Source organism: Salvelinus alpinus, chromosome 13, assembly GCF_045679555.1.
Source record: "Salvelinus alpinus chromosome 13, SLU_Salpinus.1, whole genome shotgun sequence".
Taxonomy (NCBI): domain Eukaryota; kingdom Metazoa; phylum Chordata; class Actinopteri; order Salmoniformes; family Salmonidae; genus Salvelinus; species Salvelinus alpinus.
The window spans coordinates 33,644,811-33,661,077 of NC_092098.1; the positions used below are offsets into that span (position 1 = coordinate 33,644,811).

General features: G+C 47.3%; 1 protein-coding gene across 3 annotated transcripts in view; it reads right to left on the reverse strand.

Annotated features, from left to right (window-relative positions):
* Nucleotides 1-12,182: 12,182 nt before the first annotated feature.
* Nucleotides 12,183-16,267, reverse strand: part of LOC139537578 (rho GTPase-activating protein 32-like) — a 263,274-nt gene continuing 259,189 nt past the window's right edge. For all 3 annotated transcript variants that reach the window (XM_071339053.1, XM_071339054.1, XM_071339055.1), the window contains 2 exons: nucleotides 15,411-16,051; nucleotides 12,183-15,321 (listed from right to left, as the gene is read on the reverse strand). In XM_071339053.1, the coding sequence (XP_071195154.1) occupies nucleotides 13,177-15,321; nucleotides 15,411-16,051 (2,786 nt within the window). In that variant the 3' untranslated portion in view covers nucleotides 12,183-13,176. The remainder of the gene's footprint in view (nucleotides 15,322-15,410; nucleotides 16,052-16,267) is intronic.

The window sequence follows — 16,267 nt, forward strand, 5'->3', positions numbered from 1 at the left end:
CGGATGATCTCTGCATGTGTTTCCACGGTGAAGGATGGAGGTGTGATGGTGCTTTGCTGGTGACACTGTCAGTGATTTATTTAGAATTCAAGGCACGCTTAACCAGCATGGCTACCACAGCATTCTGCAGCGATACGCCATCCTATCTGGTTTGCTCTTAGTGGGATTATCATTTGTTTTTTGAAAAGGACAATGACCCAAAACACACCCTAAGGGCTATTTGACCAAGGAGAGTGATGGAGTGCTGCATCAGATGACCTGGCCTCCACAATCACCTGACCTCTACCCAGTTGAGATGATTTGGACTACAGAGTGAAGGAAAAGCAGCCAACAAGTGCACAGGATGTGGGAACTCCTTCAAGACTGTTGGAAAAGCATTGCTCATGAAGCTGGAAAAGCATTCCTTAAATGTCACGGCTGTCGTAAGAACGGGACCAAGGCGCAGCGGATGTTGAGTTCCACATATTTAATTCAAAGAGAAACTTAAACAAAACAAAACATCAATAAACGAACAACTAAACATGACTACGTGGTGCACATGCACAAACACAAAACAATATCCCACAAACACAGGTGGGTAAATAGCTAATTAAATATGATCCCAAATTAGAGACAACGATTACCAGCTGCCTCTAATTGGGAATCATACAAAAACACCAACATAGAAAATATAAACTAGAACACAACATAGATATTATAAACTAGAATACCCCCTAGACACGCCCTGACCTACTACACCATAGAGAAACAATGGCTCTCTATGGTCAAGGCGTGACAATAAAGCTGGTTGAGAGAATGCCAAGAGTGTGTAAAGCGGTCATTTATCTATCCTTTAATTAACTAGGCAAGTCAGTTAAGAACAAATTCTTATGTACAATGACGGCCTACCGTCATCAAGGCAAAGGGTGGCTAATTTGAAGAACCTAAAATATAAATATATTTTGATTTGTTTAACACTGTTACTACATGATTCCATATGTGTTATTTCATAGTTTTGATGTCTTCACTATTATTCCACAATAAAGAAAATAGTACAAATAAAGAAACCCTTGAATGAGTAGGTGACCAAACTTTTGACTGGTACTGTAGTTGTGGTAAATGCTGCAATTGTGGTGGTGAACATGCAACTGAATTTCTGAAGTGTCCTTTTAGGGTGAAGGAAATGGAGGTATCAAGAATAAGGGCAGTCCAGCATGTCTCCTATCCAGAGGCAATGAGAAGAGTGGAAGAAAGGAGTGAATTTGAAATAATGGTAGAAGGAGTAGACACCAGAAAATATTCTATGTCAACATAGGGATCCTGACATTTAAGGTGGACTTTGTTGCATTGGTTGTCAACTGCACAGCGCAAACAGAGGACATCTGAGAAAGTAGGCATCGTTGTGGGTGAGGATTAGCGTTTTGGGGGATAATTTTTTTTATTAAGTTGTGTATTTTGTATGATGTCGGGTTCCCCACAACCCATTCCCGATATGTATTATTTTGTTTTGTTGTCGTTTCAATACCCCGTACAGTAGGTGGCAGCAATAAACCAATAAGTGTTTGAGAGGCTTAAGTGATAGAGGCATGTTGAGTATATTGCAATTCACTGTAGGAAGGTGCTGAACCTCATGAGGGCAGTGGCAGGATATGATTGGGGGTAGGATAGACAAACACTGTTTATGTTGTATATGATCAGGTCATCTTTGGATTATTGGTGCTTTGTATATGGATCGGCAGCCAAAATGGTACTACAACGCCTGGATAGGATACAGTCAAGGAAGGGCCCTGAAATTGTGTGTGGGTGCCTTCAGAATGACACCTGTTAAGGCATTGAAGGTGGATAGTGAGGACCTGCCACTAAACTTGCATTAGCATACTGGGCGAGGTTGAAAGGGAGTTCAGAAGGACATCCTGTGGTCATGGCAACTGTGGAATGCTGGGAGTGAGGAGTGGGTAAGCAGAGGTTGTATGGGTGGACAACTGGGTAGAAAGTGGTATACTATGGACTTGGGGAGAGAGAGAGGGTCAGCAATTGCATTGGGGAACGTTTCCCCGTGGCTGTTTCTGAAACCAAGTGTAAATGTGGATATGATTGAAGGTTGGATTTGATTGTAAGGATATATACAGATGGTTCAAAGGATCCAGTCAGTGGTAGAGTGGGGGGCAGGGGTGTATATCCCAGAATTCAATGTTAGAGTAAGTAAGAGGTTAACTAATTATGTGTCAGTTTATGCGGCCAAGTAGATAGCCATGATTATAGGTTTGTGATGGGTGGAAGTGGTGAAACCACTGTGTTGATCTGCTCAGATTCGGCTGCAGTGTTGAGTAGTGTGAAGACGGGGAGGTTGGATAGGTGAGACTTGTTTGTGGAGATGGTGCTGCTAATGGGATTGGAGAGAATGGGAGTGGTGGTAAACTTTTGCCGGGTTCCCGCCCATGTGGGTGTGGAGGGTAATGAGAAGGTTGATGTGGTGGTTAAGAGAGGTGAGGAGAGGGGTAGATATTCAGGTCCTGCTGGGCCGCAAGGAAGTCAAGTCTGATCTGGGCAAAAGGGCTTGATCTTTGGCAAAAGGGAATGGGATGCTAGTAGTAAGGGGAGGCAATTTTATTGCGTGCAACGTTCAGTTAAGGAAGAGGTGGGGACTAGGGGATGTAGGAACAAAACGAGCAAATGTTGTAGTAGAAGACAAGGACCGGTCCAATAATGCATTTCTTATTGGACTGTGTTTTGTGGAAGGAGATTCATCTGGGAAATCCATTTGTAATATTGAGGACTGTGAAGAAAGCAGTGGGAAAGGTGCATTCAATCAAGGTGACTAGAAGCAGCCTTGTTTTTTTTTTTTGTGTCGATGAAGAACAGAAGAAACGTGCACTGGATCTGGCAAAATTGTCCACGTCAGAAGTAATGTATTGATCTTCGGAGAAGGGTGCCTGCAGAAGGCTTTACAGCTGGAGTCTCGTTGGATATAGATGAGGAGTACCTTAGTCAGAAAATCCCAGGAGTGGTCAGTGCATGTTGCCTGACCCATATGGTAAATGGAAGGAAGGAGAAAAGCCTATCGATATTATTGTTGTTTGAGGAGACTCTACCTGAATGTGTGAAGCTTGGATGTGTGAGGTGTGCGGTCAGAGTGTTTGTGTCCAAAGCATTACAGTGTGGGAATTGTAAAGGATATGGTCACGTGTCAAATGTTTGAAGACTGGAGAAGTACAATATTTCTAGAATCTGTCATAGGATAATGTTGCAACCGTGGTGGGGATCATACTCCAAAAACTTCCTTTAGTGACTTATTAGGGTGAAGGAGGTTGAGGTGTCAAGGATCAGGGCTGTGCAGCAGATCTCCTATGTGGAGGCGGTGAAGAGTCGGAGAGGCAAGAGGCAACAGTGTTGAAGATATGACAGTGGCTGCATTGCAACCAGTTGCTGGTGTTTTAAGTCAATCGAGTGATCTGGATACACTCATTGTGAAGAAAGTGGATTTTGTGGCATTTATAGCCACTGATTAATTGTCTAAGAAGTCCAACAAGCTGGACATCTTTATATCTGCAGCTTTTGGGGCTCCAAGACTTCACGCCAGAAGCACTACAAGGACTATTGTGGCTAGAAAATGTCCCGCCCTCACAGGAGTCATTTGAGCCTGTGTAGGGACCTGATTAGAATTTATTATAATTTTCTTTTTTTACAGAAAGCAGTTTGATTTTTGTATGATAATTCATTTATTTTTAGCCACATTTTTTCACAGATCCTTATTATTCACCCGCACAGTAAGTGGCAGAATGCACATAAAATTTTTGCTAACGCCATTATAACGTCGAAAGAGCAAGAAGACGGTCCGCCCTCCCAGGCTGTTTTATTTTCTACAAAACATTTGACTTTATTTTTTGGGTAGTTAGTTCTGTTTCATTGCCAATAAACTCAGCAAAAAAAGAAACGTCCTCTCACTGTCGACTGCGTTTATTTTCAGTAAACTTAACATTTGTAAATATTTGTATGAACATAACAAGATTCAACAACTGAGATAAACTGAACAAGTTCTACAGACATGTGACTAACAGAAATGGAATGTGTCCCTGAACAAAAGGGGGTATGGCCACCAGCTGCATTAAGTACTGCAGTGCATCTCCTCCTCATGGACTGCACCAGATTGGCCAGTTCTTGCTGTGAGATGTTACCCCACTCTGCCACCAAGGCACCTGCAAGTTCCTGGACATTTCTGGGGGGGGGGGGGGGTGGCCCTAGCCCTCACTCTCCGATCCAACAGGTCCCAGATGTGCTCAATGGGATTGAGATCCGGGCTCTTCGCTGGCCATGGCAGAACACTGACATTCCTTGCAGGAAATCACACACAGAACGAGCACTATGGCTGGTGGCATTGTCATGCTGGAGGGTCATGTCAGGATGAGCCTGCAGAAAGGGTACCACATGAGGGAGGAGGATGTCTTCCCTGTAACGCACAGCGTTGCGATTGCAGGCAATGACAACAGGCTCAGTCCGATGATGCTGTGACACACCACCCCAGACCATGACAGACCCTCCACCTCAAAATCGATCCCACGCCAGAGTACAGGCCTGGGTGTAACGGTCATTCCTTCAACGATAAACGCGAATCCGACCATCACCCTTGGGAGACAAAACCGCGACTTGTCAGTGAAGAGCACTTTTTCCAGTCCTGTCTGGTCCAGCGGAGGTGGGTTTGTGCCCATAGGCGACGTTGTTGCCGGTGATGTCTGGTGAGGACCTGCCTTACAACAGGCATATAAGCCCTCAGTCCAGCCTCTCTCAGCCTATTACGGACAGTCTGAGCACTGATGGAGGGATTGTGCGTTCCTGGTGTAACTCGGGAAGTTGTTGTTGCCATCCTGTACCTGTCCCGCAGGTGTGATGTTTGGATGTACCGATCCTGTGCAGGTGTTGTTACACGTGGTCTGCCACTGAGAGGACGATCAGCTGTCCATCCTGTCTCAGGCATCTCACAGTACGGACATTGCAATTTATTACCCTGGCCACATCTACAGTCCTCATGCCTCCTTGCAGCATACCTAAGGCACGTTCACGCAGATGAGCAGGGACCCTGGGCATCTTTCTTTTGGTGTTTTTCGGAGTCAGTAGAAAGGCCTCTTTAGTGTCCTAAGTTTTCATAACTGTGACCTTAATTGTCTACCGTCTGTAAGCTGTTAGTGTCTTAACGACCGTTCCACAGGTGCATGTTCATTAATTCTTTATGGTTCATTGAACAAGCATGGGAAACAATGTTTAAACCCTTTACAATGTAGATCTGTGAAGTGATTTGGATTTTTACGAATTATCTTTGAAAGACAGGGTCCTGAAAAAGGGCCGTTTCTTTTTTTGCTGAGTTTACCATAGAAGCAGCTCCACTCAGTATTATATTTTCCATAGATATTTTACTTTAGCTAGCTAAACATTTTGTTGAGACTTCGGGCACGCCACACCAGACCTCTGTTTGACGGGTTGTCTGCAACACAACAAATAAGGATACTTAATTGTGCAATCGTCACACCTAGCTACAGTAACTTTAGTCTATTAGCTACATTAGCGATAACATTCCAAGATGGATAGTGAAGTTCAGAGAGATGGCAGGGTTCTTGGCATAACAGATGATGCTTGGAGGGAAGACTGTCTAACTTATGAAGATGTCACTATCCCATTGGTAAGGAAAGCCTTTCAACTATTACGTTTCTGGTGAGGTTTAGCCAGCTAACGCGTTACATATGTAGCTTCTGCATCTGGCTCACTCAATTATTCATGAATAGCTAGCATAGCTATAGAAGTCATACATCAGTTTTTATTATTTGTTCCTCAATCCAAATCACTGATGGCCAGTTATAAAGACTTGCCTGCCTAGGCTACTATAAACCCCAAAAGTATACTTTGGACTTCCTACCTAAAGCTTATACTAGGGGCACTGTAGCTAATGTTTCATGGACAACTGGTAACTGCCAAAATAAAAGGAAACACCAACAGTGTCTTACATTATTAGGGCATTGGTCCACCACGAGCCGCCAGAGAAGCTTGGCATAGATTCTACAAGTGTCTGGAACTCTATTGGAAGGATGCAACACCATTCTTCCATGAGAATTTCAATCATTGTGTTTAGTTGATGGTGGAAATCGCTGTCTCAGGCGCCACTCCAGAATCTCCCATAAGTGTTAAATTGGTTTGAGATCTGGGATGTATTCATAAGGTCTTGCAATGGAGTGTTACGTTCCTGACCTTATTTCCTTTGTTTTGTCTTTGTTTAGTATGGTCAGGGCGTGAGTTGGGGTGGGCATTCTATGTTATGTGTTTCTATGTTGGGTTCATTTTCAATTAGCCTGATATGGTTCTCAATCAGGGGCAGGTGTTTTACGTTTCCTCTGATTGAGAACCATATTAAGGTAGGCTGTTCTCACTGTTTGTTTGTGGGTGATTGTTCCTGTGTCAGTGCCACACGGGACTGTTTTCGTTCGTTCGTTCGTTCGTGTGTTCTTTCCTCTTCGTGCGTTCTTGTTTTATGTTCTCAAGTACAGGTCTGTTCACGTCGTTTATTGTTTTGTAGTTTGTTTAAGAGTTTTTCCGTCTTCGTCTTTCTTAAATAAACAAATATGTATTCAACCCACGCTGCGTTTTGGTCCGATCCATGCTCATCCTCAGACGAGGAGGAGGACGAGCGTTACAGAATCACCCACCAACCAAGGACCAAGCAGCGGGGTAACAGGCAGCTGAAGCAGGAGCAGAGTCTGGATTACACTACGTGGGAGGACATCGACAGGGGGCCGATCGACCCAAGGAGAATGCCGGAGCCCGCCTGGGATTCTCTGGAGCAGTGTGAGGAGGGATACCGGCGAATGGAGACAGCACGACGACCCGGTAGGAAGCCTGTGAGTCAGCCCCAAAAAATTATTGGGGGGGGTGGCTACAAGGGAGTGTGGCGAAGTCAGGTAGGAGACCTGCACCAACTCCCCGAGCTTACCGTGGAGAGCGAAAGTACGGGCAGACACCGTGTTATGCGGTAAAGCGCACGGTGTCTCCTGTACGTGTGCTTAGCCTGGTGCGGGTTATTCCACCTCTCCGCACTGGCCGGGCTAGATTGAGCATTGAGCCAGGTGCCATGAAGCCGGCTCAACGCGTCTGGTCTCCAGTGCGTCTCCTCGGGCCGGCATACATGGCACCAGCCTTACGCATGGTGTCCCCGGTTCGCCAACACAGCCCAGTGCGGGTAGCCCAGTGCGGGTTCCACCTCCCCGCACTGGTCGGGCTACGGGGAGCATTCAACCAGGTAAGGTTGGGCAGGCTCGGTGCTCAAGGGAGCCAGTACGCCTGCACGGTCCGGTATATCCGGCGCCACCTCCCCGCCCCAGCCCAGTACCACCAGTGCCAACACCATGCACCAGGCTTCCTGTGCATCTCCAGAGCCCTGTTCCTCCTCCACGCACTCTCCCTGTGGTGCGTGTCTCCAGCCCAGTACCTCCAGTTCCGGCACCACGCACCAAGCTTCCAAGCAGCCAGAGCCGTCCGTCAGTCAGGAGCAGCCAGAGCCGTCCGCCAGACAGGAGCAGCCAGAGCCGCCCGCCAGACAGGAGCAGCCAGAGCCGTCAGCCAGCCATGACCTGCCAGAGCCGTCAGCCAGCCATGACCTGCCAGAGCCGTCAGCCAGCCATGACCTGCCAGAGCCGTCAGCCAGCCATGACCTGCCAGAGCCGTCAGCCAGCCATGACCTGCCAGAGCCGTCACTCAGTCCGGAGCTGCCCCTCAGTCCGGAGCTGCCCCTCAGTCCGGGGCTGCCCCTCAGTCCGGGGCTGCCCCTCAGTCCGGTGCTGCCCCTCAGTCCGGTGCTGCTCCTCAGTCCGGTGCTGCCCCTCAGTCCAGTGCGAGTATTCAGACCCCTCTAGCGACACATTTTCTAAAAAATCGACTAGCGACAAATCTAGCGACTTTTTCTGGTGTTATTGGATATTTTTGGAGACTCTGACGTGAAAGCACTTATCGTTCTTACTCTTCTCAACGAGCAGCGGGTGCTGCCGTGGGCCCCACCCCCGTCCCAAAGCACTCATAGGCGGCCCAGTCCTCGCACAGCTGTCCCTCCCAGCTGCAGTCAGAGCAGGAGATGTTCAACCCTCCGCATCCAGACTGCAAAAGAATCGCGAATGCGGGAAGCCGCCGCTGGCTGATGTAAATGTAAAATGTTCTTTGTCTAAAATAAATCACTGCACAAAAATAAATCACTGCTTTTGACTCACACAGCCTCAGTCACTTACTCACCTTGTCCACTGTGTGTGTTGTGAAGGATGGTTTTGTTCTCTTTTTAACAAAAATATATGCCTTATAGAAATAGGACATGTTAATCACAAAACATAGCGTGACTGCAGAAAAGCTGTTGTTAATCTAGGGTGTCGACTGGGTAAACCACAAGGTTGAGACAAGATGGAAAAATGCTGAATAACAAGAAAACAGGAACTGAGGAATGTGTAGCCACCGACAACTCAGCTCAAACTTCACAACAAACACTTCCGGATATCTGGATCCTGTGAGGCTGGGACCAGCCTGGGCACCACCGATAGGCTAGCAAGTTTAAACCACGCTAAGCCTCTACTGACAGGCCAACTCTAAAGTTGGAACTACCTCTGTCACAGTATAAAAGAAGATGTCTGTACTATTTCAGTCAGTTCTCTGCTTTACCCTGCGTGGTGATACAGTGAACCCGTATATACGAAAATTGCATTTACCATTTATCGCTTATGTTAAATAAAAATACTTAAAGTACATTCGGTGACTCTGAATCACATTTTATCCTGATACCAGATTCGATTGACGCAACCCTTGATGACAGTGTGCCTCTCTGTGACATAAGCTAAACATCTAGCTGGCTAGCTCATCATGTCTCAGTCTAAACTGTACACTTAAAAATACAGAAAGGAGTGGGAATCAAACCCTGAATTCAAAGGCTGGTTGAAGCTGTTTATTGGAGATGATACACGGGCATACTGCCTGTATTGTAAGGCTGATTTCTACGCCAAACTTAGTGATGTAAAAAAACATAGTCAAAAGGCAAAGCCTTATAACAGTTCCACCCAAAACAAGCTGCCATTTATGGTCTAAAAAATGTACTCTGCAAAAAAGGCTGAGGCCACCATGGAATTGGCTAACGCTGAACACTGTTGTTCCATGCTGGCATGTGATCACATTGGAGAAGCATGTAGAGCTGCTTTCTCAGACTCCACTGCTGCTACCCACTTCAAATTGCACAGGACAAAATGCAGAAATGATTAATGGTGTTCTAGCATCATACTTTCTGAAAAAGTTGGTCGCCGATGTGGGTGACCAGCGTTTCAGCCTCCTCCTCCATGAGTCCACGGATGTAAGTGTTTCTAAGTACCTGGGGGTTGTGATAAGGCACTTTAGTGACACCAAGCAGACAATTGTATCAACATTTCTGGGGCTTGTTGAGTTGGAGGGACGATGCCAAATCTACCAAATCTTGTATTAAAAAAGAGAAACTCCTGGGGATAGGGACTGACAATGCCTCTTATGACAGTTATTAACAATGGGGTCCATAAAGTGATGAAAGAGGAGTTTGGCCTCAAATATCTGGTTCTTATTCGCTGTGTGTGCCACTCTCTGCAGCTTGCTGTAAGTCATGCTTCCAATGACACCATCCCCCGTAGTGTGGAGTACTTGGTACGAGAGACTTATAACTGGTTTTCAGTGTCTCCAAAGCACAGGGAGGCCTACAAGGCCATATATGAGACCATCAACTGTGGGGAGAAACCTTGACAGATAACCAAGGTGTGTGCCACACGTTGGCTCTCCATTGAACCCGCGGTTTCACGCATTTTGGACCAGTGGGAGGAGCTTAGGCTGCATTTCGCAGTCACCAAGTCCAGTGAACACTGCTACATGGCTGAGGTTTTATACTCCAAACATATTGTATTTTACTTTTTTGAAGTCAGTGCTGGGTGAGGTTCGGTTGGCCCTCAAGGCTTTTGAGGGAGAGCAAGTAGATCCTCTTAAGCTACTTGACAGCTTGGTTAGCCTGATCAAGTCTGTGAGCAGCAGGGTGCTGAATCCACTGGGAAATGTTGATGTACTCAAAGGGCCAATAGATGGATACATCAGTCCCAACCCGTTCCTTGGTTACCTTTTTGAGTCAAAGGCAGCTGAGCTCCACCTTGTGCCTGAGGATGAAATCAATTTTAGAAAGCGGTGTGTAGCCTTCACCATCTCCCTCACTAATGAGTTGAGGGTGAGACTGCCGGACAACATTGAAGCATTGCAGTACATGTCAGTTTTCAATGTGGAGGAAACTCTAAAGCACAATAAGAACCCTGGAGAAATAAAAAAATAGCCAAGCTCCTTGGCTACTCCCCTGCAGGGATAGACAAGATTGTCCATCCCCTGCAGAGATAGACAAGATTGTCCAGCAATGGCGTGCCATCTATCTTAGTAAATGGAATGAGACAAAAAACACACTGGGCTTCTGGAGTGAGATTTGGAAGTTCAGGGATGCAGCTGATATCAACCCGTTTCAAGAACTTGCCATGGCTGCTGTGTCTGTGTTGTTCTTGCCACACTTGAATGCTGAAGTCGAGAGAGTATTCAGCCAGATGTGGTAAAAAGCAAACTTAAAAATCAGATATCCTTGCAGACCCTTAACTCCATCCTATACATTTGATATGGACTGAAGCTGTCTGGTGAGGCTTGCTATAAGCACCAGCTGCCTGATAATGTTTTGCAGCTTTTTGGCACATCAGCTGCTTACTCATTTAAGTCAGCTCCCTCAGTTGCTGAACCTGCCATAGAGAGCCTTGACCAAAATGACGATGACCCACTCTTTCTGTGAGCCAGCACAGCCTGTGTGTGTTGGAGGGGGGTCTGAAAAAAAAACCAATTCACCTTAATTAGGGCTAGACTAGTTACCATAATTTTCTCACATTGCCATTGACAGTTTTTTCTATTGTCTCTTTTTGGTCCATTTAGATTGTTCATGTAGATTGTATACAAATAAATACAAAAAACGTTATGGTTAAAAATGTTCATGTTTTACTGTGACGTTGTAGGCTCCTAAGTGGACCATAAGGTTAAAAACCAAACTAAATTAAGAAAACTAAGCTAAAAAACAAAAAACTAAGTAACTCCGCCAGAGTGTCTCTTTTGTGTCACTTTTGCCAGTCCCAAGCCCGGATAAAGGAGGAGGGTTGGAATTGTGACATAAAAAAAAAACAAGAATAGACAGAAGTTAATTTGTAGTTCTAAACATATTTAGGGTGTTTTTTACTCACTTTTTGTCTCTCCCACAACGTTATTCCTCTCTCCTACAGCGTCCATCACAATTACATGCACATTGCCAATTATGCAAATTAGGTGATGACGTGATTTAGCGACTTCTAGCGACTTTTAGGACAGCCAATAGCTACTTTCCTTACTGAGGAGTTGGCAACACTGCAGCTCGCAGATACAGTGCGGCTATAGTCAACTACATGATTAGATTATTATGAACAAAAGAGCGAGATTATTTTTATTTGTCAAACAGCAACCAAGCATCATGTCACCAGAATAAGACTCTCAATATTGGAAAGAAACAAACTCATCACTGCACTTTCACCACCCTGTGAAGTTCATAATTTATTTCTAGCCTAATTAACTGCATGCTTTCCCGAGTTGTAGTGGGTGGCCCACACACACCATATCATCGCGTGACTCCAAATGTACTTCTAATGGTCATTATATAACTATTAGAGCATAAAAAGGCACTTCCACTTCTCGCATAATTAATTTTACTAATTCAAAAACAACCCACCTTGTCTAGTGTACTTTGTTTTGTCGACATTTGTAAAGTTTACCAACAAATTTGCTGTTTCCATCAGGCCTGTCATGACAGTTTAAGACCTGCATTTGAAATTGAATGAGATTAATCTGAATCCTCTGTCAATTTGACTGTCTGTTGACAAATTGCACTGAAAGCAGACAGTTGATTCTGAAAAGGTTATCCCACTTTTTTTCTTCTTCAAAATGATCCCAAACATTTATGCTATAAATTACTTTATGGTTTTCCACTCTGGGAACATATAAAACAGTATTTTTCACATACTCAATGAGTATGTACATTATTTCAAAATGTACTGTAGTGAATTCACTTGCTCGAGCTGAGCAAGCATTTCAATTTGTGTGAAGTGTTGTAGAGTATCAGTTTCTTGGAAAGAACACATTTTTCATAACTTTATTAAGTTAGTCCATTGAAGTTCTTTGCAATTGGCAGAAAAAAACAAGACTACAAAACAAAACACATTTTAAAATAATAATTATTTTACAGCTCCCAAGGTAACATTCTCATTCTCATAACCAGTCGTTAGCCCATACATGAGCAGGAATGCTTTCACGATCAAAAAGACTGCCAAAATGTTTGGTCCCTCTTACAATGAAGAACAGGCCTCTGTTCCCAAAAATTCCAATATATTTAAATTCACTCTGCTTTATAGCAAAAATACATAAAATCTAAGAATGGCACAGTCACAGAGCAAATAAAATATTAACATAACCCTACTGTACTAGGTGAACGTACCCTGTGTAGTTCTAGTACTCTTGGGCCCGACCCCAATTCAGAGATGTTTGAAGACTGAAACATACTGCACCGCCATGTGTACACAGAGACAGGAGGGAGGGCACGATGATTTGAACAGATTTTCTCCCACAACAACTTGTACTGTAACATCCAGAAAGTACACAATGGATACAGTGGTACATAGAACAGTTCTGTAAGTGATTGAAGAGTACATGCATTTCTAAAATGCAAACCTTCATCCCTGTTATGCTGGAAACCAAACAAAAAAAAACTATTTTTACCAGTAATAGTTATTTTTACACATATTTTTTTTTTTGCGATTCTGGTTTCACATACCTTTTGTTTATAATATCATAAACATTTATATGATCTGCCACCATTTCAATGAGTCATGACCACGTGGCTTCTTAGAACAATTGAAGAAATGATGGTTAATTCAGTACATTCTGTAAAAAGTATCTTATTCGATTTTTACAATTCATAAAAAATACAGGGAAGAAAAATAATGTGAAACGGTCCAACAACAGTCCACTGTCCTGCAGAGGCTGTGGAACTTTTGAATCTCGAGTTGAGTCACTTATTTGCTTCCTAAAACCCAGGCAAAAGTTTGTTTAACACATTTTTCTCAAGTGTCTTCTTCATTCTGCATGTATTTCTGTCTCGGGCCTCTGCAGGGCCAGTTTAGCTGGGATGAAGGCACCCTGGCCCAAGGCAGTGGAGTACGCTCTGTTGCTGTGGCTGCCCGTGAAGCCAGGGTTGGTGGGGAAAGAGCCCGAGGAGCCCCCACAGGGGTTTTGCATGGGGGCCTGTGGCTGAGGTAATGCTGCTGGGTGGTAGTCATCCATGTTGTCGTAGTGGGACTGCACCGTCATGGTGCTGTGTCTCTGCTGCCCACCGTGGGGCTGATATGAGTATTCTCTGTCTGGCTTGGGCATGGCGGCTTGGCTGTAGTGCTGCTGCTGCTCTTGGACGCATTGCGACCGCTCAGGCTTGGGAGGGGCCTGCGCTTTGACGGGGGCCGACTGTTGTTGCTGGTCATCTTTGTCCTGGTAACCACCGGGTGTTTTGGCCCTGTTCGGATGCCGGTCTGGATCGGACCGTTGGTAGCGAGGTTGGAAGCTCCGAGCTCCGTCCCCTGGGTCGTGTCGACTGGGGTCCTGCTGATGGGACTGGTTGCAGGGTGGGTGTTGGACTTGGTGCGAGTGGGAGGCCTCGCAGGCCCTGGAGCTGCTTTGTTTGTCCCCAGTGACAGTCCCCTGACAGTGGTTCTCTGTCTCCATGTACATGAGGACGTCAGGGTCTGACACCAAGTGTCGGGGAGCGTGCTGGGATCCTGGCGGTACGCCGTAACACCCATCTTTACTCTCGGCAGACATCAGCACAGATTTGCTGGGGTCTGAATTACTGCGCAGGTGTAGGGTTTCGTACCCCCCCAGGTCGCCAGGCATGAACAGGCCTAAGTTGTCATACTGAGACATGACAGGACCCCTGACCTTCTGCCTTGCCTGGCTCTCCCTGTGGATGGAATGCATCCGGAGCCTTTCCGACTCCTCGGGGTCCCAAGCAAAGTAGAAGGTGGCTCCCTTGGAGCCGTGGCCCGGGGGCACATCTCTGCTGAACAAGCTTTGCTCCTTTCCCGGCTGAAGGACAGGGCGGGACAGGTAGTGGTAGCCGCCCGCCTTGCCCCCCGACTGGCTGAGGGTGGGCCTCAGGTCCCGGCTGCTGAACGAGTGTAAGTGCCGCAGCCGGATGGTCCCATAGGGGTCCACGTCGTAGTAAGGGGCGTCCAGCGGGTTGGCGCCAGGAGAATAGGGGCCGTAACGGTACTGCACCCGGCCATTCTCAAAGTAAGGCTGGAGCTGGGTGACGTGGTAGTCGGCCTGAGAGGACTGTTGCGGCTGCTGCTGATAGGCCTTGCACTGGTAGAAGGGCCGCTGGTAGTACAAGAGCTCGTCGTCCGGAGGAACCTCGGTCCGCTGGATGGGCACCGAACGGATGGTTGAGGGCACGTGTAGCGAGTGCACCCTGCGGATGGCGGGGTAGACTGGGGCTCCCTCCATTGGACCATAGCCCGGGCCGGGGGAGATGTACTCACCCCTCCTGGGGGGCCCGCGGTGCTTCATAGACTGGTGGTAGGATCTGGAGTGAGCATGGGTGTTGTAGCGGTGGTCCGTGCGGCTACTGTAAGGTATCTGAGGCTCCGACCTGGACACGTAGGAGAGGTGTGACGGAACACTGTCTGGCCGGTAGTGGTATGAAGGTTTCCCCATGGGAATAGCCCGTTGGCGGTAGTAGGCCTCCTCAGGAGGCTCCAGTAAGGCGGCCTCTCTCTTGGTGTGGTAGAGGTAGGCTGACTGGTGGGTGGAAGACTTTAGCGCGGGAGGGGGAGGATGGGTGAGGGCCTCTTCAGGCGTGGAGGCCTCTGCCAGGATGTTGTGGAAGATGGCAGGGTTGGCAGACTCTGTGTGGCTGAGGACAGCGGTTGCCAGTTTGCTCTCGATGGAGCGGACGGGAGGCGTTGGCCCATGGGCATGATGGCGGGTCGCAGGCTCCATGCGGGGCTGTACTGGCTTTATAGCCTCCCATGGTCTCTCCACCTGCTCGTCTGGGGTGGGGGCCACTCTGGCATTAGGCTGGGGATGGGGCTGTGACTGGGCCTGTGGGTGAGGATGGGACTGTATATGAGGCTGTGATTGAGGCGGAGGTTGAGGCTGCAGAACTGCCACTGGCTGCTCCAAAGGTTTTGGAAGAGTTGGCGACCAGACGCTATCATTTACATGGACCTGAAAATGAAACAAAAACAATTCCAGTTGGCTATATAGTTACTATTTCAAAGATATGCTGCAAATATTACACATTTTAGGCAATTTACCTCAGGAGCAGGCTGTGGCAGGACACCCATCTCCTTGCTGCTGGGAGTGGTGGTGGAGGATCCAGTGCTGCTGACTGCTACCTGGCCCATGGCGGGCTGCTGCCTCTCTGGACTCCTCCGAGTGGGAGACACATGGGCAGGAGGTCTGGAGGGAGTGGTGATACACTGGTGCTGGGGGGATGCTGGTGGGGTGAAATCTATATCCTGTCTGGCTCTGGGAGGAGTGGAGGGGGACTTAGCACTGGCGGACATACTGATGGACTGATGGCTGGCTGACTGGCTTGGCTGTTTGTCAGTAGGGGTGGTGGGAGGGAGAGAGGAGGAAGGGGCGATGTTTGGGGTGGTGGTGCTTAGGGTTGGGTTCTGGGCTGCTCCTGATCTGGGTCCCTTCTTGAGGGAAGTCTGGGGGCACGGGGCTGTGGGAGGGGTCCAGTCAAGGGAGTGTGAGGGCACCTTGGGCCTGATGGGGGACTGGGTCTGGGAGGACCTCTGGGTCAGGATGGAGTCCTGTTGGGCAGACTCTGCCAGGGCCAGCATGTGGGCAGAGTTCTTCTGAGGGGGCAAGGGAGGGAGGGGGGACACGGAGGAGGAGCTGAGAGGGCTAGGGGTACCATTTGGAGAGTCCAGGCTAGCTACGGCTCCTGAGAAGGGGAAAAAACAGAAGGGAACTGCAGTGTGAGGAAAGAGAGAAGAGAAAGTATGCTAGAGGGAAAGAAAAAAGGCAGGCTTGGTCTTCAAGAGTAGGAGAGAGGGGCAAGAGTTAAGCATGGCACTCGGGCTACATCATGTGGAAAGATGTCTCTGAGCTGAAATCCATGCAAGGTGCATGAGGTGGGGAAACTAAGACTAGAAACAAA